Consider the following 25,099-nt stretch of genomic DNA (forward strand, 5'->3'; position numbering starts at 1 on the left):
GTTACAAACTACTTGATATGTGCAGTTATATCTGGATCTCACGTTGAGAAAACTGGATGGTAGTGATATGAAGTATATGAAATGATTTTAGTTTATTCACTCAGTTGAAAGTTGCTAATCCTTGAGACTTGAGGCAGAAGACTTGAACAGGGGCAAAAGGATTGATATAAATTGTTGCAGAAGCTTAGAATGCCCTTTTATTTTGTTTTATTTTTCATTTTAAACCTTTTTTTTAAAAAAATATATTTATTTATTTATTTAGGGCCGCGTTGGGTCTTCGTTGCTGCACGTGGGCTTTCTCTCATTGCCGCAAGCGGGGGCTTCTCTTCATTGCGGTGCGCAGCTTCTCATTGTGGTGGCTACTCTTGTTGCGGAGTACAGGCTCTAGGCGTGTGGGCTTCAGTCGTTGTGGCACGCAGGCTCAGTAGTTGTGGCGCACAGGCTTAGTTGCTCTGCAGCATGTGGGATCTTCTGGGACCAGAGCTCAAACCCGTGTCCCCTGCATTGGCAGGCGGATTCTTAACCACTGCACAACCAGGGGAAGTCATTTTAAAATCTTATACACTTGCAAAGTGGGGTGGAGGGGGGTGCTGAACTTCCTAGAAGCCAATTCAAAGACAGAGAACACTTTGCTTAAAAATGAACCCACATAAACATGAATTTCAATGAGAACCCTGATCTGCATTCACACAGGATGCTGCAACAGGCGCTAGAAGAGCTGGCCAAGTCCTTGTCTTGGTCCATCTCTACTCTAATGTCTTCATTAGCTTCCACAGAGAATAGATGTCTCCTCGATAATGCATCATTTACTCCACTTGAAAGCAGACAGGACAAAGACTGAAAGGAGGTTTTCTGCAAACCAGATTTTTAAAAGAATGCCTTAAATTTAATTTCTTTCCATTGTCTCTTTTATTCCTTCCTGTTTTCGAAATGACTGTTACCGTCACATTCAATTGGTATTGAAGCCCTGCCAGGAGTAATGGCCAGAGCAGTCCAAGGAGCACTGAACTGTTTCTCCTTGATTTTTGTCCTTCTGTATCTCAAGTAGAACAAAAGCCTTGTCTTCAAGGAACAGTTCAAACATCAACAGGCACGTTGCTTTTCATAAACCACATGTCCACCTCAGTCACCTTTTTTCTTTCTTTCCTGGATTGAACCTCTAAGTCTACCTGCATTATTCTTTGTTGATTTGCCTCAGTCATGTCTCAAATTCCTATACATATATAATTTCATTTAAGCTTCCAAACAATAATTGTTATGTATTATTACCCTACCTCTATAGATAAGGAAAAATAAAATCAGAGTAAGTTGCCTGAGTTGTACTGATTACAGCCCAAGTGGCAGTGCTGAGATTCCAATCTTTTTGTAAGAAATAATTAAGGAATAACACAGGTAACCCCTGAGTGTATGTCTCTGGATCTTTTCCTGGATCTTTAAATGGCTGTTGTTCTGCTTTGGTATTTTCTATGCTATTTTGTTTGGTTGTTTTTGTTGTTTTTGGTTTAAGTAACATCAGGGATGGTTAACATACAAACTTCTAGCTGGGAGAACAAATCTATTTCAAAGTACCCAGTAAGGATGTGAGGGAAAAATGCCCATCCCTTGGTTATTTCAGAAGGGACTCCTTGTTTGCTTCAGAAAGCTGAAGGAAGGCTCTGGGAACACATTAATATATGCTAACAACTTTTTCTATAGGAACACATGAAAAATTGCCCCACTCTTATGCAAGATGGAACACGAAATATTTTGATAACATTATCCTTCTATATTAAAAAAAAAAATCTAGGCTGCTGTTATAAAATAGGGCAGATGTGACCCCAGTTGCCTTTTGGGGGGTTAATTTTTAAATGTTTTTACACCAACAATTTCATCAACAAAAACATACATCTCTGAATAAAATGAGAAATACTTATAACTAAGAAGAACAACAGATAATTTCACTGGTAGTTACTGACTTTATAATGTTTTTCAGTTTATCAAAGGGATTTTTCTTTTAGTGCAAGCATTTTGCATGCTTATTTTGGGTCAAATTCTAAACCTAGCCATGACACCAGTATTTAATTCCTAGGTGCTAGTATATGTACACAAGGAAAGCTTCCAAAGATATCTTCCTATCAACTGAGTTATTTAAAATAATAATCTATTTGTTTGCCAGAAAAAACATATTGATATCATATTAAAGCTAGACTTTGGAGGGGGAAACATATTTTGTTATTCATTTCTAAACAATTAAAAAAAACAAATATGAAAATAATTACAAAATAAAAGTTTCTAGAGTCATAAAATTATTTTATACTCCTAAGTGGTTAATTCCTTTTTTTAATTAATTGAAGTATATTTGATTTACAGTGTTGTATTAGTTTCAGGTGTACAGCAAAGTGATTTAGTTATATCTATTCTTTTTCAGATTCTTTTCCCATATAGATTATTACAGAGTATTGAGTAGAGTTCCCTGTGCTCTACAGTAGGTCTTTGCTGATTATCTATTTTATATATATTAGTGTGTATATGTTAATCCCAACCTCCTAATTTATCGCTTCCCCGCCTTTTCCTTTGGTAACCCATAAGTCTGTTTTCTAAGTCTGTGAATCAGTTTCTGTTTTGTAAATAAGTTCATTTGTATCATTTTTTTTAGATTCCACATATAAGTGATATGATTTGATATTTGTCTTTCTCTGTCTGACTTCACTTAGTATGATCATCTCTAGGTCCATCCATGTTGCTGCAAAAGGCATTATTTCATTCTTTTTTCATTCATTTTATCCCCATCAGTGTATACATTGTCAATCCCAATCTCCCAACTCATCACACCACCACCCCCACTCCTGCCACTTTCTCCCCTTGGCATCCGTACGTTTGTTCTCTACATATGTGTCTCAATTTCTGCCCTGCAAACCAGTTCATCTGTACCATTTTTCTAGGATCCACACATATGTGTTAACATACTATATTTGTTTTTCTCTTTCTGCCTTACTTCACTCTGTATGACAGTTTCTAGATCCATCCACATCTCTACAAATGACCCAATTTCATCCCTTTTCATGGCTGAGTAGTATTCCATTGTGCATATGTGCCACGTCTTCTTTATCCATTCATCTATTGATGGACCTTTAGGTTGCTTCCATGTCTTGGTTATTGTAAACAGTGCTACAATGAACACTGAGGTGCATGTATCTTTTCGAAGTATGGTTTTTCTCTAGATATATGCCCAGGAGTGGGATTGCGGGATCATATGGTAGCTCTATTTTTAGTTTTTTGAGGAACCTCCATACTGTTTTCCATAGTGGCTGTTATCAATTTATATTCCCACCAGTAGTGTAGGAAGGTTCCCTTTTCCCCACACTCTCTCCAGCATTTATTATTTGTAGACTTTTTGATGATGGCCATTCTGACTGGTGTGAGGGGATACTTCAGTTGTTTTGATTTGCATTTCTCTAATAATTAGTGATGTTGAGCATCTTTTCATGTGCTTTTTGGCCATCTGTATGTCTTCTTTGGATAAATGTCTATTTATATCTTAAGCCCATTTTTTGATTGGGTTGTTTTCTGCATCATCTGTTTGTATATTTTGGAGATTAATCCCTTGTCAGTTGCTTTGTTTGCAAATATTTTCTCCTGTTCTGTGGGTTTTCTTTTCATTTTGTTTTTGGTTTGCTTTGTGTGCAAAAGCTTTTAAGTTTTGTTTTTTTTTTCTGGCTGTGTTGGGTTTTTGTTGCTGCACATAGGCTTTCTCTAGTTGTGGCAAGTGAGGGCTACTTTTCATTGCAGTGTGCAGACTTCTCATTGCGGTGGCTTCTCTTGTGGAGCATGGGCTCTAGGCACGCCGGCTTCGGTAGTTGTGGCTCGCAGGCTCTAGAGCGCGCAGGCTTAGTAGTTGTTGCTCCGTGGCATGTGGGATCTTCCTGGAGCAGGGATCGAACCTGGGTCCCCTGCATTGGCAGCCAGATCACTTTTAAGTTTATTTGGTCCCATTTGTTTATTTTGTTTTTCTTTTTTTTTTTAATTGGAGTATAGTTGCTTTACACTGCTGTGTCAGTTTGTTTTTATCTTAATTACTCTAGGAGAGGGATTGAAAAAGATATTGCTGTGATTTACATCAAAGAGTGTTCTGCCTGTGTTTTCCTCCAAGAGTTTTATAGTATCTGGTCTTACATTTAGTTCTTTAATCCATTTTGAGTTTATTTTTGTGTATGGTGTTGGAGAATGTTCTAATTTCATTCTTTTACATGTAGCTGTCCAGTTTTCCCAGCACACTGAGGGGTTAATTCTAATATTTCCACAAAGACAGGTCATAAGTGACAATCCAGAAGCTGTTACTTGGGCTTGAGGTAGACGTTTTAGTACTATATGAAGCTCTGTGAGTAAGTAAAAATTTTAGATTCAACATAAATTAGACAGTATAATCAGGACAGCAATTGTTAATGTGTCGACCACACATTCACAGATACCGGCGAGATAATTGGCTAAATTATCAAACCCAAAAAGAAAATGCCTACTTTTGTTATTTCCTAAGGCATCAAGAAGATTCAGTTGTTCTCAGCTTTGAAAAAAGGATATTGACTACAAAAAATTTACATAGACAGTAGCATGCATTCTTAGATATGATGGAACAATTTAATTAATGATGATGTTAGGATCCTGTTTTCATACATGCATCGTTCTTTTTTTTATGACGTCTCTTTCCATTTATTCATCCTATCTATCCATTAATTCGTCTTACTTTTTGATGCTTGCAAGCATGTTACAGATCATTTACCTTTTTTTATAACATTTTTTTATTCACACAAAAAGTCACAAAAATTATAATCAGCCTCATCAGTTCACTCAGTCCAATGTAATTTTTTTTTCATCTTGATCTTTTGTTAGCACTTTTATGAATTCATCAGTTTTCCATTAGAGTTCTGAAAATGCTTATTCATTCAGTTCAGCAGTATAGTCAGTTACCAGAAACCTGTACTTTTCAGTCTTGTCCATGAATTCCTTGAAGATGAAACCCTTTCATAGGAACATTTTTGCAAAAGCATCAGAATACACCCAGAACTGTCTGTAAATGACAAAAGACTTAAAAATGACCACGGTTAAAGATTTGATGAAAGTTCAAAATAATGCAATTGACAAGGAAATTTAGTTATTTCTGAGATATACATTTTAAAGTAATAACTAGAATTATGACTTATAACATTATACCAGAACATATAAGATTTTTAGGAATTTCATGTAATGTCTGAAGCATTTATATTAACATATTTCAATACAAATAACCCAAAGAAAGTTTAGTATTAGTTTTTTTTTTTTATACAGCAGGTTCTTATTAGTCATCAATTTTATACACATCAGTGTATACCTGTCAATCCCAATCGCCCAATTCAGCACACCACCATCCCCACTGCACCACAGTTTTCCCCCCATGCTGTCCATACATTTGTTCTCTAATCTGTGTCTAAACTTATGCCCTGCAAAGTGGCTCATCTGTACCATTTTTCTAGGTTCCACATACATGCATTAATATACGATATTTGTTTTCCTTTTTCTGACTTACTTCACTCTGTATGATAGTCTGTAGATCCATCCATGTCTCAACAAATGACTCAATTTCATTCCTTTTTATGGCTGAGTAATATTCCATTGTATATAGGTACCACAACTTTATCCATTCATCATGTTGATGGGCATTTAGGTTGCTTCCATGACCTGGCTATTGTAAATAGTGCTGCAGTGAACATTGGGGTGCTTGTGTCTTTTTGAATTATGGTTTTCTCTGGGTATATGCCCAGTAGAGGGATTGCTGGGTCATATGGTAATTCTATTTTTAGTTTTTAGTTTTTTGTTTTTTTGTGTGCTAGGCGGGCCTCTCACTGTTGTGGCCTCTTCTGTTGCGGAGCACAGGCTCTGGACGCACAGGCTCAGCGGCCATGGCTCACGGGCCCAGCCGCTCGGTGGCATGTGGGATCTTCCCGGACCGGGGCACGAACCCGTGTCCCCTGCATCGGCAGGCAGATTCTCAACCACTGCGCCACCAGGGAAGCCCTATTTTTAGTCTTTTAAGGAACTTCCATACTGTTCTCCATAGTGGCTGTATCAATTTACATTCCCAACAACAGTGCAAGAGGGTTCCCTTTTCTCCACACCCTCTCCAGCATTTGTTGTTTGTAGATTTTCTGATGATGCCCATTCTAACTGGGTGAGGTGATACCTCATTGTAGTTTTGATTTGCATTTCTCTAATAATTAGTGATGTTGAGCAGCTTTTCATGTGCTTCTTGGCCATATGTATGTCTTCTTTGCAGAAATGTCTATTTAGGTCTTCTGCCCATTTTTTGAGTGAGTTGTTTGTTTCTTTAATATTGAGCTGCATGAGCTGTTTATATATTTTGGAGATTAATCCTTTGTCTGTTGATTTGTTTGCAAATATTTTCTCCTATTCTGAGGGTTGTCTTTTGGTCTTGTTTATGGTTTCCTTTGCTGTGCAAAAGCTTTTAAGTTTCATTAGGTCCCATTTTTTAATTTTTGTTTTTATTTCCATTACTCTAGGAGGTGGCTCAAAAAAGATCTTGCTGTGATTTATGTCAAAGAGTGTTCTTCCTATGTTTTCCTCTAAGAGTTTTATAGTGTCTGGTATTACATTTAGGTCTCAAATCCATTTTGAGTTTATTTTTGTGTATGGTGTTAGGGAGTGTTCTAATTTCATTCTTTTACATGTAGCTGTCCAGTTTTCCCAGCACCACTCATTGAAGAGATTGTCTTTTCTCCATTGTATATCTTTGCCTCCTTTGTCATAGATTAGTTGACCATAGGTGCGTGAGTTTATCTCTGGGCTTTCTATCTTGTTCCATTGATCTATGTTTCTGTTTTTGTGCCACTACCATATTGTCTTGATGACTGTAGCTTTGTAGTACTGTCTGAAGGCAGGGAGTCTGATTCCTCCAGCTCCGTTTTTTTCCCTCAAGACTGCTTTAGCTATTCGGGGCCTTTTGTATCTCCATACAAATTTTAAAATTACTTGTTATAGTTCCATAAAAAATGCCATTGGTAATTTGATAGAGGTTGCATTGAATCTTTAGATTGCTTTGGGTAGTAGAGTCATTTTCACAATATTGATTCTTCCAGTCCAAGAACATGGTATATCTCTCCATCTGTGTGTATGACCTTTAGCTTCTTTCATCAGTGTCTTATAGTTTTCTGCATACAGGTCTTTTGTCTCCCTTGGTAGGTTTATTCCTAGGTATTTTATTCTTTTTATTGCAGTGGTAAATGGGAGTGTTTCCTTAATTTCTCTTTCAGATTCTTCATCACATTTCTGTGCATTAATTTCATATCCTGTAACTTTACCACATTCATTGATTAGCTCTTGTAGTTTTATTGCTGTGGCTAGGACTTCCAAAACTATGTTGAATAAGGTGGTGAGAGTGGACATTCTTGTCTTTTTCCTGATCTTAGAGGAAATGCTTTCAGTTTTTCACCATTGAGAATGATGTTTGATGTGGGTTTGTTGTATATGGCCTTTATTATGTCGAGGTAGGTTCCCTCTATGCCCACTTTCTAGAGAGTTTTTATCATAAAATGGTGTTGAATTTTGTCAAAAGCTTTTTCTGCATCTATTGAGATGATCATATGGTTTTTCTTCTTCATTTTGTTAATATGGCGTATCACATTGATTGATTTGCGTGTATTGAAGAATCCTTGCATGCCTGGGATAAATCCCACTTGATCATGGTGAATGATCCCTTCAATGTGTTGTTGAGTATATTTGCATCTATATTCATCAGTGATATTGGTCTGTAATTTTCTTTTTTTGCAGTATCTTTGTCTGGTTTTGGTATCAGGGTGATGGTGGCCTCATAGAATGAGTTTGGGAGTGTTCCTTCCTCTTCCTTCCTTCCTTCCTTCCTTCCTCCTTCCTCCAATTTTTTGGAACAGTTTGAGAAGGATGGGTGTTAGCTCTTCTCTAAATGTTTGACAGAATTCACCTGTGAAGCCATCTGGTCCTGGACTTCTGTTTGTTGGAAGATTTTTAATCACAGTTTCAATTTCATTACTTGTGACTGGTCTGTTCATGTTTTCTGTTTCTTCCTGGATCAGTCTTGGAAGCTTATACCTTTCTAAGAATTTGTCCATTTCTTCCAGGTTGTCCATTTTATTGGCATAGTGTTCCTTGTAGTAGTCTCTTAGGATGCTTTGTATTTCTGTGGTGTCTGTTGTAACTTGTCCTTTTTCATTTCTAATTTTATTGATTTGAGTCTTCTCCCTTTTTTCTTGATGAGTCTGGCTAATGGTTTATCAATTTTGTTTATCTTCTAAAAGAACCACGTTTTCGTTTTATTAACTTTGCTATTGTTTTCTTTGTTTCTATTTCATTTATTTCTGCTCTGATCTTGATGATTTCTTTCCTTCTGTTAACTTTGGGTTTAGTTTGTTCTTCTTTCTCTAGTTCCTTTAGGTGTAAGGTTAGATTGTTTATTTGAGATTTTTCTTGTTTCTTGAGGTAGGCTTCTTTAGCTATAAACTTTCCTCTTAGAACTGCTTTTGCTGCATCCCATAGGTTTTGGATGGTCGTGTTTTCATTCTTTTGTCTCTAGGTATTTTTTGATTTCCTCTTTGATTTCTTCCATGATCTCTTGGTTATTTAGTAACGTATTGTTTAGCCTCCATGTGTTTGTGTTTTTTACTTTTTTTCCCCTGTAATTCATTTCTAATCTCATAGCGTTGTGGTCATAAAAGATGCTTGATATGATTTCAGCTTTCTTAAATTTACTGAGGTTTGATTTGTGACTCAAGATGTGATCTATCCTGGAGAATGTTCCATGCACACTTGAGAAGAAAGTGTAATCTGCTGTTTTTGGATGGAATGTCCTATAAATATCAATTAAATCTATCTGATCTATTGTGTCATTTAAAGCTTCTGTTTCCTTATTTATTTTCATTTTGGATGATCTGTCCATTGGTGTAAGTGAGGTGTTAACGTCCCCCACTATGACTGTGTTACTGTTGATTTCCTCTTTTATAGATGTTAGCAGTTGTTTATAGATTGAAGTGCTCCTATGTTGGGTGCATATAGATTTATAATAGTTATATCTTCTTCTTGGATTGATCCCTTGATCATTATGTAGTGTTGTTCCTTGTCTCTTGTAACATTCTTTATTTTGAAGTCTGTTTTATCTGTTATGAGTATAGCTACTCCAGCTTTCTTTTGATTTCCATTTGCATGGAATATCTTTTTCCATCTCCTCACTTTCAGTCTGTATGTGTCCCTAGGTCTTAAGTGGATCTCTCTGTAAGACAGCATATATATGGGTTTTTTTTTTTTTAATCCATTCAGCAAGCCTGTGTCTTTTGGTTGGAGCATTTAATCCATTCACGTTTAAGGTAATTATTGTTATGTATGTTCCTGTGACCATTTTCTTCATTGTTTTGGGTTTGTTTCTGTAGGTCCTTTTCTTCTCTTGTGTTTCCCACTTAGAGAAGTTCCTTTAGCATTTGTTGTAGAGCTGGTTTGCTGGCACTGAATTCTCTTAGCTTTTGCTTGTCTGTAAAGCTTTTGTTTTCTCCATTGAATCTGAATGAGATCCTTGCTGGGTAGAGTAATCTTGGTTGTAGGTTTTTCCCTTTCATCACTTTAAGTATATCATGCCACTCCCTTCTGGCTTGTAGAGTTTCTGCTGAGAAATCAGCTGTTAACCTTATGGGAATTCCCTTGTATGTTATTTGTCATTTTTCCCTTGCTGCTTTTAATAATTTTTCTTTGTCTTTACTTTTTGCCAGTTTGATTACTATGTGTTTCGGCATGTTTCTCCTTGGGTTTATCCTATATGCATCTCGCTGCGCCTTCTGGACTTGGGTGGCTATTTCCTTTCCCATGGTAGGGAAGTTTTTGACTATAATCTCTTTAAATATTTTCTCTGGTCCTTTGTCTCTCTCTTCTCCTTCTGGGACCCCTAGAATGCGAATGTTGTCATGTTTAATGTTGTCCCAGAGGTCTCTTAGGCTGTCTTCATTTCTTTTCATTGTTTTTTCTTTATTCTGTTCTGCAGCTGTGAATTTCACCATTCTGTCTTTCAGGTCACTTATCCGTTCTTCTGCCTTAGTTATTCTGCTATTGATTCCTTCTAGTGTAGTTTTCATTTCATTTATTGTATTGTTCATCTCTGTTTGTTTGTTCTTTAATTGTTCTACGTCTTTGTTAAAAATTTCTTGCATCTTCTCGATCTTTGCCTCCATTGTTTTTCCGAGGTCCTGGATCATCTTCACTATCATTATTCTGAATTCTTTTTCTGGAAGGTTGCCTATCTCCACTTCATTTAGTTGTTTTTCTGGGGTTTTATCTTGTTCCTTCATCTGGTACATAGCCCTCTGCCTTTTCATCTTGTCTTTCTTTCTGTGAATGTGGCTTTTGTCCCACAGGCTGCAGGATTGTAGTTCTTCTTCCTTCCGCTGTCTGCCCTCTGTTAGCATGCCCTTTTTAAGAAGGGGATTCCCACTGAAACAGTAGGTAGGTAGAAGTGTTGTCACCACATAGTTGGATGGCACTTTTCTTTGAGATTTTCATTTGTTTTATTGATGCTTCCAAATTAGAGAAATATATATGTAATTTTAAAGATAATTAATGAGAAATTGATAATAGAACATGTTGCTTAAGATCATGTGGTGAGTTAGCAACTTACCACAGGAGCACCAAGTGCCATGAATCAGGATTCCCTGGGATTCCTCGTGTAGGGACTTCACTGGTGGTCCAGTGGTAAAGAATCCACCCTCCTATGCAGCGGACACGGGTTTGATCCCTGGTCGAGGAACTAAGATCCCACTTGCTGTGGGGCAACTAAGCCCACATGCCGCAACTACTGAACTCGCGCACTTCAATGAGAGAGCCCATGTGCTGCGAACTATAGAGCCCACGCACTCTGGAGCCTGCGTGCTACAACTAGAGAGAGAAAACCAACATGCCACAACTAGAGAGAAGCCTGCACTGCAACGAAAAGATCCTGCATGCCGCAACTAAGGCCTGATGCAGCCAAAAAAATAAAGAAAAAAAAGGGAAGCCCATTTATCTTATAAAATATGGGAGTTAACGACCAAGGTTCTCTGGCAGAAAAATAAATAATACAGAATGATGAGATGTATGTATTAAGGGGGTGGGTTTTTTTAACCTAAGTTTAAAATATTTCCCATTACATGATGAGTACAGAGGCTTTGTTTGCTTATGAAACATGAATTGTCATAAACCCTTATAACCATCTTGTCTAAGTTTTCAGCCATAATAAGAGGTGATGCAGGTGAAAGTAATCCCAGGGGCAGAACAGTGTTTGCTATCTCCACCTTTGTTTAGTTTGGGCTACCTTAAACAAACAGGGACTTCCACACCCCTAGGACAATTGAAGGTTTTGGTTTATTTTGCCATGTTTGAGTTCCCTTTTTTTTTTTTTTTTTTTTGTGGTACGCGGGCCTCTCACTGTTGTGGCCTCTCCCGTTGCAGAGCACAGGCTCCGGACGCACAGGCTCAGTGGCCATGGCTCACGGGCCCAGCCGCTCTGCGGCATGTGGGATCTTCCTGGACCGGGGCACGAACCCGTGTCCCCTGAATCGTCAGGTGGATTCTCAACCACTGTGCCACCAGGGAAGCCCTGAGTTCCCTTTTTTGATGTATATTAGCTCATTAGTTATACCTCCATAAAAACCTGCCCTTACAACGCTCAAAATGTAAAAGTAGACCTTAAGTTAATTGAATTAAATTTAGTGTATACCACAGATAACTAAGATATACAGCTAATATATATCAAAAGCCTGAAAACATTTGCTCATACTCTTCAGCCCAGTCATTAGATTTCATCCTGAGAATGGGGTTGTTAACCTAACCATAGGTGAATGTCAGGGAGTCTTATTTTCAAATTAAGAACTCTAGAATAATTCAGCAAAAGACAAAAAGCTAAGTACACCATCTAAAGTGTAACAAAAATTAGCAGTGACCTGAATGTCCAACTATAGGATTAAGTTAATTGTAGTTCATCTCTTAATAGAATATTATGTAACCATTAATACAATACTTTTATAGATGACATAGAAACATGGGAAAATGTTTATAATAAAAGTAGAAATAATAAGAAGTAACCTTTTGTTACAGCTATGTAAAGTATATCTGTACATGAGGAAAGAATTAACAGTAGCCAAACATAAAACTTTTATGGGAAAGTGGTGAGCTTATTTTCCTTTTTTCCATAATTTCCTCACTGTCATTTCAATAAAAAGAGGTAGAAGAAGGGGAGGGGAGAAAATTTAGTTTAGTTTCTGGTGTTTCCTCCCACTCTTTAGAATAATGCACCACCTACAGAGTGTATAGTGGTATCATTGCCACTGACTTTCTAGATTGCCACTGTTTTCTCCCCCTAAGGAATTTACTTATTTGGTTGCAGTGGGTCTATTTGGTTGCGCCGGGTCTTATTTGCGGCAGGCGGACTCCTTAGTTGTGGCTTGCCGGCTCCTTAGCTGCAGCACGTGGGCTCCTTAATTGTGGCTCATGGGTTCCTTAGTTGTGGGTTGCTGGCTCCTTAGTTGTGGCACGTGGGCTCCTTTGTTGTGGCATGCAAACTCTTAGTTGTGGCATGCATGTGGGATCTAGTTCCCTGACCAGGGATCAAACCTGGGCCCCCTGCATTGGGAGCATGGAGTCTTAACCACTCTGCCACCAGGGCAGTCCCTAGATTGACACTTTTATATATAATATTTAAAAATTTTTCTTCCTGTTTTCATGTTTCTCAAACTGTGGTTTAGGACTTGTTTCCCAGATTCATTATGGTTTATGAAGGCATCCTTACAGTAAACTGATGGTGGAAAGGTAGAATCAAGGTCACAGAGATACAGAAAAATAACTTTAAGTGGGTGTTTCTAGGCTTGATGAGAAAAGGCTTTAGTTAACTATTAAAGCAGAAAAGGTCAGCATCTAGTGAATGTGATGAGGTCTGCTCTCTGGTTTTGTAAAAGAAGAAAACATTCAGGAAACGGTTTTATGAAATTTGTTATAATGTAAATGGGTTCTTGCCCTATGAAATTTGGGACTTATAGGTTTATATTTTCCCCAAGGGAAGCTGTCTTCATGTACCTCATTTAGATTCTAAACCTACAAGACAGAGCAGAATGCAAAAGACTTTCAAGCGTTATGCTCAAGAAATGTTTATTATTAACAGAGTTGGTTGACCATGTCAGGAGTGTCCCATTTGTCCTCTGAATTTTCCTACCAGGGAAGGAGCATCCATACTGATTCATGGAACAGAAGGAACGGATTCCACACTCCAGGTTACCTCCCTGGCCCAGATCATCTTGGAACCAAGAAGCAGGACCATCCGGGGCTTTGAGGCCTTGATAGAGAGAGAGTGGCTTCAGGTGAGAAAAGCTATTTTGTCCACAGAGGAACTGCTCATAATTGATGTTTGATCCTGGTTTGTGTGAATGGATATAATATATGAAATTCTGATTGATTCAGATGTTTAATTTTCTGGGGGACAGTTAATCTCTCTTCCTCTTAATAAATGCCTGTAATCTTTACTGGCTCTCAATTTCTGTCTCCCTCCTTGCTTATGTTGCTCATTTGGCACTTCATTCCCTAGCAAACGTTATTAGTTGTACCTTGTTACCTAAAGGGGAAACACAAAGAATGTGTACAACATGGCCTTGTCTCACAGAGGAGTGAGGAGTGGGAACGTGTAAGTGCAAGGCATGTGCTTTAGTGCTTTCTACCTTCTGCTCATCTGTCCTGCCGTCCTCCTCATCCAGGTGAGATCCTTTTCATCCTGTGAGATCCAGCTAAATAGCTCTACTTTCATGAAGACTCTGGGACCTTAACTTCCTTCACAGATAAAATTGATCCATTTTCCTCAGACCTTGTTTTTCTGAACTAGACTCAGATATAGTGACTTCTTTGAGTTCAGGGACCCTTGCCCACTTCAGCTGTTTATCCCTAGGACACAACACAGTGCTGTCCTATATAATGCTGAAGGACAGCTAAAATAAAGATCTCATAAAATAGATGGAAATCCTTCAGGCCAGAGGTTAATTTAAATATATATATATATATATATATATATATATATATATATATATATACACACCATGTAACTTAGTATGTAATTGTGATTGAAAACAAATGTTTAGATATATCTTGAAAGGAAGTATTTCTGGAGAAAAATCACTTCTGGCCCTTCTAGTTACAATTCAGATTTATTATGTGTTAACGCTGTTATGTTTACCATGTCTGCCCACCCTGACAGCTGACCTTTATCTCTGTTTAAGTCAGAACATCCTAAATATTTGGCACAGATCTTATTCAGCTACATTCCTTGTGATGCATAGCAAACAAACAAATGAGTATGATTGATTTATTTATATAATACCATTTTCATGGGCATCAAAATCCCATTCATGTTCCTGGCATTATCTTTGTCAGATAAAATAGCACGAGGACCCAAAGATAAAGCATGTCTGAAATACCTAGAAGGGTGTGATTTGGGGGGATAACGTCAGTACTCAGGTTCTGGGTGGGCCAGAGAGCCAAATGATTCTTAAATTTCCTTTGGTCAGTAGATGACAGACTCTTCTAGTTCTTTTTTGGGGAAGGGGGAAACTAAAGACAGCTTTGTCTCTAATATAAAAGTATTCATACAGATGTCTTCATGACAGTAACTTTTTTTCACATGTAATTAAAGACTTACTGTCAGGAGTAACCTGATAAAAATTTGTCTATGAGAACCCCATATCTTTCTGCATTTAGTGGTGAGGCTTCTGTAGCTTATAGTAGTCTACAGTGCGTTGGATGGATAGAAGGGGATAGCTGTCCTTTGTTTTATACCTGAAGAGCTTATGTTCTTTGACTTTGCTCCACATTTTACAGACCTAGAAAGATTTATTTTATGCTTATTATTACTGAAGTTCATTATTCTTCTATTTGATATTCCAAGACCAACTGCAAATGTTATGGCTAACTGTATATATACCCTTGTTAAGTATTTGGAAATCTTGTCTTTTTCCTTAGTTGCTGCAGATTGTCTTAAACCAAGAAATCATTAAGGAGCAGCCACTCAAATTATATGATGGTTCCATTTAATAGTTCTGTTGCAACTGTGTGAAATTTGTTAATAATGTGCTACAATGTGATCTCACTAGGATATGATTGCTGCATTTCCATCTTTTCTCTTAGGCTGGTCACCCATTCCAACAGCGCTGTGCACAGTCGGCCTATTGTAATAGTAAGCAGAAGTGGGAGTCGCCTGTATTTCTTCTCTTCTTGGACTGTGTGTGGCAGATACTTCGTCAGTTCCCTTGTTCATTTGAATTTAATGAGAATCTCCTCATCATGCTCTTTGAGCATGCATATGCCTCACAGTTTGGAACATTTCTGGGCAACAATGAAAGTGAAAGGTGGGTACACTGCTCACACGGGGGCCATTTTATTTTTAGCTGTTTTGGTCATTTCCTAAAAGAGACCAGGATTTGGTTCTACATTAATGTTATTTCTAAGATGGTAGAGGTTACAGTTAGTATAAATTACATTATGTAATTTATTGTGAGCCCATCACATGCTAGGTGAGAGCATATCCTGGATTTTGTTCTATTTGATTAAAAGTAGTCCATACACTGATTAAAAAGCTTTGAATAACTGAGCAACCATTAAAATGTTACTTTCCTTATATAGGAGCATAGTATCTTACATCTGGAAGAAGCTTTAACATATAATTCAATTCTACCCTTCATCCAGTTTTATAGATTAGGAAGGTAATGTCCAGAGAAGTGAATGACTTGTCCAGGGACACACAGCCTGTTGGTCACCAGAAGTATGGCTGTAGTACAGATCTTCCTACTCCTGCTCTAGATTTTTCTCTCTTATACCAAGAAACTGTCCTCAGGCCCAGAGTGACAATCTTACTTCATAACCCAGACACCATCAAGTTTATAGGTTTAATTAGAAGATTCATATCAGAATGATCATTAAAGATGCTTAACTGGTAATCTTCTCATTTGGGTACAGTCTAAAGTCTTCCTCTGGGTGGGAGGCAGGGTTTGTCACTTGGCTGGTACCTGGCATCATTTAGTTGAATAATAAATTTAAACAATTAACCGTTTTCATAAATGAATAGAATTATTGTATCTTTACCTGTTTGAAATTCAAGCATAGGGCAATACATGTTTTTCTACTTAAAGCTGAATTGGCAAATATTTCAATTTTAGAGTTTCTTACAGATTCTTGTCTTCAGAAGTAGGGAAAAATTTAGAACTATTTGCTCTAGAAAGTTCTGTGCCACCACAGTTTTCTCACTGTGCTTTGGCTATAGTTACTGCAGCCACATGTGATTCATATGATCAGTTTGACTGATTTAATGGATGTGTTTATAATTTGCACTGTATCCCAAGGGTATTTGCTCTAAGTGTTTTCTCTGATTATATATGGAGTTGGGACAGGACTAACTTGCTCAAGATAAAATGTCTTATTGGTACCGAGTCCAAGCTTGTACTGCTTGCTGCACGACAAGCCAATAAATTGAGAGACGAGGTGTTGGGGCAAGGAATAGCAACTTTATTCAGAAAGCCAGCAGACCGGGAAGATGGTGGACTAGTGTCCCAAAGAACCATCTTGGCTGGGTTTGGATGCTAGTTTCTTTTATAAAACAAAGAGGGAGAGGTAAGGAGGTAAAGTTAAAAAATAAAAAGAAAAAAAAACACAAGGTGATAAGTTGTTGCAAATGTTTCCTGGTTCCTGCCAGACTCTGGAGGGGATGCATTCATTTCTTCCTCCTTGCAGTTGTTCACAGGTGGGCCTGGTCAGGATGATTCCTGGGAGCTAAACAAAAGTGTTTTAGCTTACTGCTCAGGATGGGAGACAGGGTTCCCCAGATGGGCCATTATGTATTCTTTAAGCTATAAGCAACATTCCTTTAGTGATTAACTTGTAGCAAAAGCAGTAGAGTACAAAGGTTGAAGTAAAAGAAACAGATCCAGTATGGAGCCAGATTTGTTCTTCCCTATTACATTATGTTGGCATTGCAAAATTGAACCTTTGTGAAAACCTTCAGATGGGTGGGTGGTTGGGATTGTCCCTGAGCTGTTCATTCATAGTTTAGGCTTAAATGAATCTTTGAACATCGTACCTCAGTTTTTTCAATTAATGCAATTTACTTTGGGTATTTTAGTATCATTTTAAGTTGACTTTCTAGAAATGATTATACTTATATTATTATACTTGAATTTATTACTTATGCCAAGAGAACAGGCCTACTTCCAAAAAGTAGGATTTGGATTGATTTGTGATGGAGACGCCATTAATATTTCCCTTCCCACCCCAGAAACTATTCTGTAACACGTAGTTAATCCAAATAGATCATAAATTATTAATTTTTTCCTATTTTTTTTCCTTATTAATAATAGATGACAAGTTTAATGCTTCCTGACTTTAGGGTTCTATTCATCTCTGTTCTAGAATTCTGCTAGTCAGAATAGAGTTTAATTAGAAGAGATGACCTAAGAGAAAGCAATGACCATCCTTTTTTTCCCCTTTTAAATATTACATACAAAAGAATAAGAACTTTTAAGATTTGTTATGAATACAAAGTCTGAAATTACTTGAACCCTGAGATTGGAGTATTAACTAGCCTAATAAGATTTTTAAAAAATCTTTAAAAACCACTGAAACTTCTTGGTAAAAGATGACTTCAGTTAAAAGGGAAGATGTAACATTTTTTAAAAACAGCTTTATTGAGATATAATGCATTTACCATAATATTCAGCCATTTAAAGTATATTTATTGTGATTTTTTAAAAATGGTATATTCAGAGTTGTGCAGCTAGCACTGCAACTAATTTTAGAACATTTTCATCGCCCCCAAAACAAACCCCATATCCATTACCAGTCACTATCCATTTTCCGTCCCTCCATCCCCTAGCCCCTGATAACCACAAATCTGCTCTTAGTCTTTAAATTTGCCTGTTTGACTATTTCATATAAATGGAATCATACAATATGTGGTCTTTATGATTGGCTTTTCACTAAGCATATTTCCAAGGTTCATCCATGTAGAATGGGTTGTTTCCATCATTTGGCTACCATAAATAATGCTGCATTAAACATTTGTATACAAGTTTTTGTGTGGATATATATCCATTTATCTTAGATATAAACCTAGGAGTGGAATTGTGGGTCATATGGTAACTGACATTTTGAGGTGCTGTGAAAGAAAGTGGCAGCACCATTTTACATTCCCACCAGCAATGTATGAGGGCTCCAGTTTCTCCACATCTCCACCATTTTTTATTGTCTGCCCTTTTGATTTAGTCATCCTAGTGGGTGTAAAGTGGTGTAAATCTCATTACAGTGATTTGCATTTCCTTAATGGACCAGTGGTGTCGATCAGCTTTGCATGTGTTTGTTGGGCATTTGTGTATCACTTCTTCAGAAAAATATCTATTTGGATACTTTGCCTATTTTTTCATTGGGTTATTTGTCTTTTTATTGTTGAGTTGTAAGAAAATTTTGATAGAGATTGCATTGGAATCTGTGGATCACTTTGGGTAGTTATTACTGCCTTAACAATGTTGTCTTCCAGTCTATGAACATGGGATGTCTTTCCATTTATTTAGGTCTTTAATTCCTTTCAGCAGTATTTTATAGTTTTCAGTATACAGATATTTTACCTCTTCAGTTAAATTTATTCTTGGTATTTTAATATTTTGAATGCTGTTGTAAATGGAATTGTTTTCTTAATTTTTTTGGAGTATTTGCTGCTGGCATATAGAAACATGACTGTTTTTGTGTGTCTATCTTGTACCCTGCAGTTTTGCCAAATTTATTTATTAGCTCTAGTAGTTCGTGTGTGTGTGTGTGTGTGTGTATTCTTTGGGATTTTCTATGCATAGGATCATGTTATTTGCAAGTAGAAATCATTGTACTTCTCCCTTTCTACTTTGGATGTGTTTTCTTTCTTTTTCATGTCTAATGAATTTCCAGTACAGCATTGAATGGCAGTGGTGAAAGCAGGCACTCTTGTTTTATTCCTGATCTTAGGGAGAAAGCTTTCAGTCTTTCACATGAGTGTGATGTTGAGTATGATGTTAGCTGTGTTTTTTTCCATAAGTACCCTTTACCATGTTGAGGAAGTTCCCTTCTATTCCTAATTTATTGAGTGTTTTTATCATGAAAAGATGTTTTGTCATCTGCTTTTTCTTCATTAATTGCAATGATCATGTGTTTTTTTTCCCTTAGTTCTATTAATGTGGTGTATTACATTGATTGATTTTCTTATGTTGAACCACTCTTGTATACTTAGGATAAATCTCACTTGGTCATGGTATATAATCCTTTCAATATGCTGTTGTATTTGGTTTGCTAGTAGTTTGTTGAGAATTTTTGCATCTATATTTGTAAGGGACATTGGCCTATTACAGTTTTCTTGTATCCTTGTCTGGCTTTGGCATCAGGGTGATAATAGCTTCATAAAATGAGTTAGGAAATATTCCTTCCTTTTCTATTCGTTGGGGAGTTTGAGAAGCATTGGTGTCCATTTTTTAAAAATATTTGATAGAATTTACCCATGAAACCATCTGGTCCTAGACTTTTCTTTGTGGAGAGATTATTTGTTACTGAGTCAATTTTCTTATTTGTTATAGGTCTGTTGAGATTTTTAATTTCTTCAGTCAGTTTAGGTAATTTTTGTGTTTATAGGAATTTGTCCATTTCATCCAGATTATCTAATTTGTTGGTGTGCAGTTAATAGTATTTTCTTAAAATCTTTTTTATTTCTGTAAGTTCAGTAGTAATGTTCCATTTTCATTTTTGATTTTAGTTATTTGCATCTTCCTTTTTCTTTGTCATTCTATCCAGAGGAACAATTTTGTTGATCTTTTCAGATAACCAACTTTTGGTCTCATTGGTGTTATTCTTTAAAAAAGTTTTTTTGTCTGTCTCCTCTGTAATCTGATTTTTTCCTTCCTGCTGCAAGCATTGGCTTAGTTTGCTCTCCTTTGTCTAGTTCGTTAAGGTGTAAAGTTAGATTATTGATTTGAGATCTTCCCTTTTTAACATAGGTTCTTGCTATAAATTTCCCTCTGAGCATTACTTTCACTGGAGTTGTGTTAGCATGTTGTGTTTTTGTTTTCATTCGTCTGTAAGTATTTTCTAACTTCTCTTGTGATGTCTTTTTTTTTTTTTTTTTTTGTGGTACGCGGGCCTCTCACTGTTGTGGCCTCTCGCATTGCAGAGCACAGGCTCTGGACGCACAGGCTCAGCAGCCATGGCTCACGGGCCTAGCCGCTCCGCGGCATGTGGGATCTTCCCGGACCGGGGCACAAACCTGTGTGCCCTGCATCGGCAGGCAGACTCTCAACCACTGCGCTACTGGGGAAGCCCGTGATGTCTTCTTTAAACCATTGGTTGTTTGAAAGTGTGTTATATAATTCCACATACTTATGAATTTTCCAGTTTTTCTTCTGTTATCAATTTCTAACTTCATTCCCTTGTGGTTGAAGAAGATGCTTTGTATGATCTCAGTCTTTTAAAATTTATTGAGCTTTGTTTTGTGGCCTACCACGTGGTCTGGCCTGGAGAATGCTTCTTGTCCACTTGAGAAGAATGTGTGTTCTGCTCTTGGGTAGAGTTTTCTATATTTGTCTTAACATTTTGTTCAAGTCCTGTATTTCCTTATTTATCTTCTGTCTAGTTATTGGGATAGTGAAATCCTCAACTATATTAGAGAATTGTCTGTTTCTCTGTTCCATTATGTCAGTTTTTGCTTCATATGTTTTGTGGCTCGGGTGCAACATACATATATATTTATAATTATTTTATCTTCTTGGTGTATTAACTCTTTGTTGCCAGCTTTGGAAGCCTGCAAAACAGTCTTTGTTTTGATGTTGTTGACAGTTAAAAATGCTGACAAATATTTTAATTTTACAACATTTTGTTCCTCTGCTAAAAGTCTCGTGTTCTGCTTTCTAACATACAGAGAAAAGAAATTGTCCTATTAGAAGGAGCATTTAAAAGTGGTTGTCATAAATTGTTTTAATGGCAATTTTCTTTCTTGATCAGATGTCAGTTGAAGCTACAGCAGAAAACAATGTCTCTATGGTCATAAATCAATTGCTTTAATGGCAGTTTTCTTTCTTGATCAGATGTAAGTTGAAGCTACAGCAGAAAACGATGTCTCTATGGTCTTGGGTCAACCGGCCCAGTGAACTGAGTAAGTTCACCAACCCTCTCTTTGAAGCCAACAATCTTGTCATCTGGCCTTCGGTTGCTCCACAGAGTCTTCAGCTGTGGGAGGGTAAGCCACGCATCCTTTGCAAAATTTTTATTAATATAGTCCAGGATGTTCTCTTGACTGCCTATGGGTATATGAGTACATGGATACTGCTGTTTATATCGGATATTTTCTCAAGATAAGAAGGTACATTACTTTTTTTTATTGTGACAAAAACAAAATTTACCAACTTAACCATCTTTGAATGTGCAATTCAGTATGGTTAAGTATATCATGTTGCTGTGAAACAGGTCTCCAGAACTTTTCATCTTGTAAATCTAAAACTCTGTACCCATAAAAAACTCAGTGCCCCTCTCCAGCCCCAGGCAACCACCCTTCTGCTTTCTGTCTCTGGATTTGACTACTCTAGGTACCTCATATAAGTGGAACCATACAGTATTTGTACTTTTGTGACCGGCTTATTTCCCTTCGCATAATTAACGTGCTCAAGGCTCATCCATGTGGTAGCATGGGACAGGATCTCCTTCCTCTTTAAGGCTGAGTAATTTTCTGTTGTGTGTGTGCGTGACGTTTTGTTTATCCATCCGTCAGTGGGCACTTGGGTTGCCTCCACGTTTTGGCACATAGGCGTGCAAACATCTCTTTGAGGCCCTGCTTTCCATTCTTTGGGGTATGTACCCAGAAGTGGAATTGCTGGATCATATGGTAATTCTACATTCGCTCCAGTTTCTCCATATCTTCATCAATGCTTGTTATTTTCTGCTTTTCCCCCCTTTGATAGGCCATCCTAAGGAAAAGTACATTACATTTTGTGTAGAAAAGTGATAGGTGGTTGGGACAGAAATAAACTGTAAGCTCCTAGGAGATGGTTTCTGTTTGCTTTATTAAGTAGTCATTAGGTAGATTCTTCTGTTGAAGGCTGTTGAAGGGGTAATGAACTAGTCATTCTAGTAAGATTCCATAAAACGTACATAAATGCCATCCATCAGTGCAGTAATACAGATATTCTGTTTGTGTGGAACAGTAATCCAGGCTTAATTTTCATGTCTATTCTAAAGAAAGTGTTTTACCTGCATTAATTTTTCAGATTCCTGAAGCTTATCCCTTAAATACTAAAGCTTGTTTTTAAAAAATAACCAAAACCTATCTAACACATATTATCCATTCATTAAACAAAGACTATAAAATACCATTTAATTTCTTTTTAACCAGTTTGAAGGTGGTAAGTACATTTTCATTTATGTTTATATTAAACAATATAAGGCATACACACAGGAATGATAGCTGTTTGGTAAACTGAAGTACTATAAATGTCAGTTAGCATACTGTGTTCTAATACGTTATGCTCTCAAGGGCACTTCTTGTGTGGAAACTGCCCGTTGTGTGTAAAAGGGTCTCAGGTTGCTCTGTTTCCTTGTTTTGAGACCGAGCCTGTTTCTGTCACTTCTCCGGCCATCAGTTCTCACGGCTTGTTCCACTTGGCATATCTGTCATTAGCTGCTTCCTCTTCCTCAGTTTATCTTATCAGTCGAGGTGTCCCCTAGTTATAATGGTGGGAAAGTGGCCTCAGTCTCCAGGGTCTCTGAGTCTGAGCTTTAGTGCTTTGGGAATTTGGGGCTGCTTAGAACTTCTCCTTTGCTTATTGAGTGTTTAGATAGTCACAGATGCAGGACAGGTGATCTCTTAAATGAGAGATTACAGCTGTACTACTTGTTTAAGACTTCTGGGACAATTTACCTAAAAGCCACTGTCATGTTTAATAACTGAAACGAGAATCTAGTTAGTTGGGAGGAAAGCCAAAATTGGGAGTCCGATGGCCTAAAGGACGATTTAACTTGTTTTTACCAAACCTCATTGACAGTTTAGGGATTATGTGATAGAAGAAAATTTTTTTGTTTTCTGAATGAGTTCCTCCTACTCCATTAAGAAAGGGGTTTCTCTGTATGTTTAGTACCTCCTCAACTTAGAACTGGAATAAATCTTAATGTTAGGTAAAATATTCTCATGGTAAGTATATGGATTGTATAATGACACTACTCTGGCCTCAAAATGTCTCTCTGCTGTTTATAACTACATTGTAGCCATCGTAGTCAACCACTAATATTAAGTAATTCCTGTACTGAAGAACAGGATTTTAAAAATAAGCTCATTTAATAGAAAAATCAACACAGGTCAGTCTTTAGTCTGTGTTTCTATCTTCTTCTATCTAGCATTTGGACACATTACAGAAGGACTCTCTAGGATGCATGGTAGTTTGGTTTATGGAAAGTATTCTAATATAAAGTATTCTAATCATAAAACCTTTGTGAACTTGCCAGCTGCTGACTTGTTGCAGCCTGGAAGGTGTTTGTGCCTCCTGGCTTGAGTATCTTTAAGCCGTTACTTTGGGCTGATATTATTAACGTACATCTTTGTAGAGGAGAAAATGTCTTTTACTCCATAATAAAAGGATAATTATTGTTATTTGGGGAAAGAAGCAGTTGCCTACAGAATTGGAAGACTGTCTCGTAAGTAACAGAGAGGGAGAGAGAGTGCTGAAGTTCAGGCTTTTAAATAACAGTTTGCGTAGTTCTGCTTTTGCTGTAACTGCCACTTTTCCAGTGAAAGTGATTTCACACAGGTAGGTCTTACAGGTCTGGGTAAAGTTCTGTAATACTTTAAAGAAAGAAAGAAAGATTTGTATTGTGAAACTATAAAGTTTATCCCATTGTAAATGATCAGTTTGTATTCCTGAATATATCAGAGAACAGGATTTTGATCTATTTCATAATTTTGTGGGGTTTTTGAAGAATTAATGAGAATGTACATAGTGACTTTTTTTTTGAATTTTTGAATTTTATTTTTTTATACAGCAGGTTCTTATTAGTCATCCATTTTACACACATCAGTGTAGACATATCAATCGCAATCTCCCAATTCATCACACCCCCACCGCTTTCCCTCCTTGGTGTCCATACGTTTGTTCTCTACATCTGTGTCTCAATTTCTGCCCTGCAAACCGGTTCATCTATACCATTTTTCTAGGTTCCACATATATGCGTTAATAGACGATATTTGTTTTTCTCTTTCTGACTTCACTCCGTATGACAGTCTCTAGATCCATCCACGTCTCAACAAATGACCCAGTGTCCTTCCTTTTTATGGCTGAGTAATATTCCATTGTATATATGTACCACATCTTCTTTATCTGTTCATCTGTTGATGGGCATTTAGGTTGCTTCCATGACCTGGCTATTGTAAATAGTGCTGTAATGAATATTGGGGTGCATGTGTCTTTTTGAATTATGGTTTTCTCTGGGTATACACCCAGTAGTGGGATTGCTGGGTCATATGGTAATTCTATTTTTAGTTTTTTTTTTTTTTTTTTTTTTTTTTTTTTTTTTTTTTTTTTTTTTGCGGTACACGGGCCTCTCACTGTTGTGACCTCTTCCATTGTGGAGCACAGGCTCCGGATGCGCAGGCTCAGTGGCCATGGCTCACGGGCCCAGCCGCTCCATGGCATGTGGGATCTTCCTGGACCGGGGCACAAACCCACGTCCCCTGCATCGGCAGGTGGACTCTCAACCACTGCGCCACCAGGGAAGCCCTATTTTTAGTTTTTAAAGGAACCTCTGTACTGTTCTCCATAGTGGCTGGATCAATTTACATTCCCACCAGCAGTGTAAGAGGGTTCCCTTTTCTCCACATCCTCTCCAGCATTTGTTGTTCCTAGATTTTCTTTTTTTTTTCTTTTTTTTTTTTTTTTTTGTGGTACACGGGCCTCACTGTTGTGCCCTCTCCCTTTGCGGAGCACAGGCTCGGGACGCACAGGCTCAGCGGCCATGGCTCACGGGCCCAGCCGCTCCGCGGCATGTGGGATCTTCCCGGACCGGGGCA

The 25,099-nt window shown here is 37.5% G+C and overlaps 1 protein-coding gene and 1 long non-coding RNA gene across 2 annotated transcripts in view; one reads left to right on the forward strand and one right to left on the reverse strand.

Annotated features, from left to right (window-relative positions):
• Positions 1 to 25,099, forward strand: part of MTMR9 (myotubularin related protein 9) — a 92,097-nt gene that overhangs the window by 50,936 nt on the left and 16,062 nt on the right. The window contains exons 7-9 of the mRNA XM_059071299.2: positions 13,226 to 13,367; positions 15,178 to 15,398; positions 21,135 to 21,286. Coding sequence (XP_058927282.1) covers positions 13,226 to 13,367; positions 15,178 to 15,398; positions 21,135 to 21,286 — 515 coding nt within the window. The remainder of the gene's footprint in view (positions 1 to 13,225; positions 13,368 to 15,177; positions 15,399 to 21,134; positions 21,287 to 25,099) is intronic.
• The window catches only part of LOC136794624 (uncharacterized), a 157,974-nt gene continuing 149,407 nt past the window's right edge, over positions 16,533 to 25,099 (reverse strand). The window contains exon 3 of the long non-coding RNA XR_010841671.1: positions 16,533 to 16,815. This is a non-coding gene — a long non-coding RNA (uncharacterized lncRNA). The remainder of the gene's footprint in view (positions 16,816 to 25,099) is intronic.

This window comes from Kogia breviceps, chromosome 8, assembly GCF_026419965.1.
Source record: "Kogia breviceps isolate mKogBre1 chromosome 8, mKogBre1 haplotype 1, whole genome shotgun sequence".
Classification (NCBI taxonomy): domain Eukaryota; kingdom Metazoa; phylum Chordata; class Mammalia; order Artiodactyla; family Physeteridae; genus Kogia; species Kogia breviceps.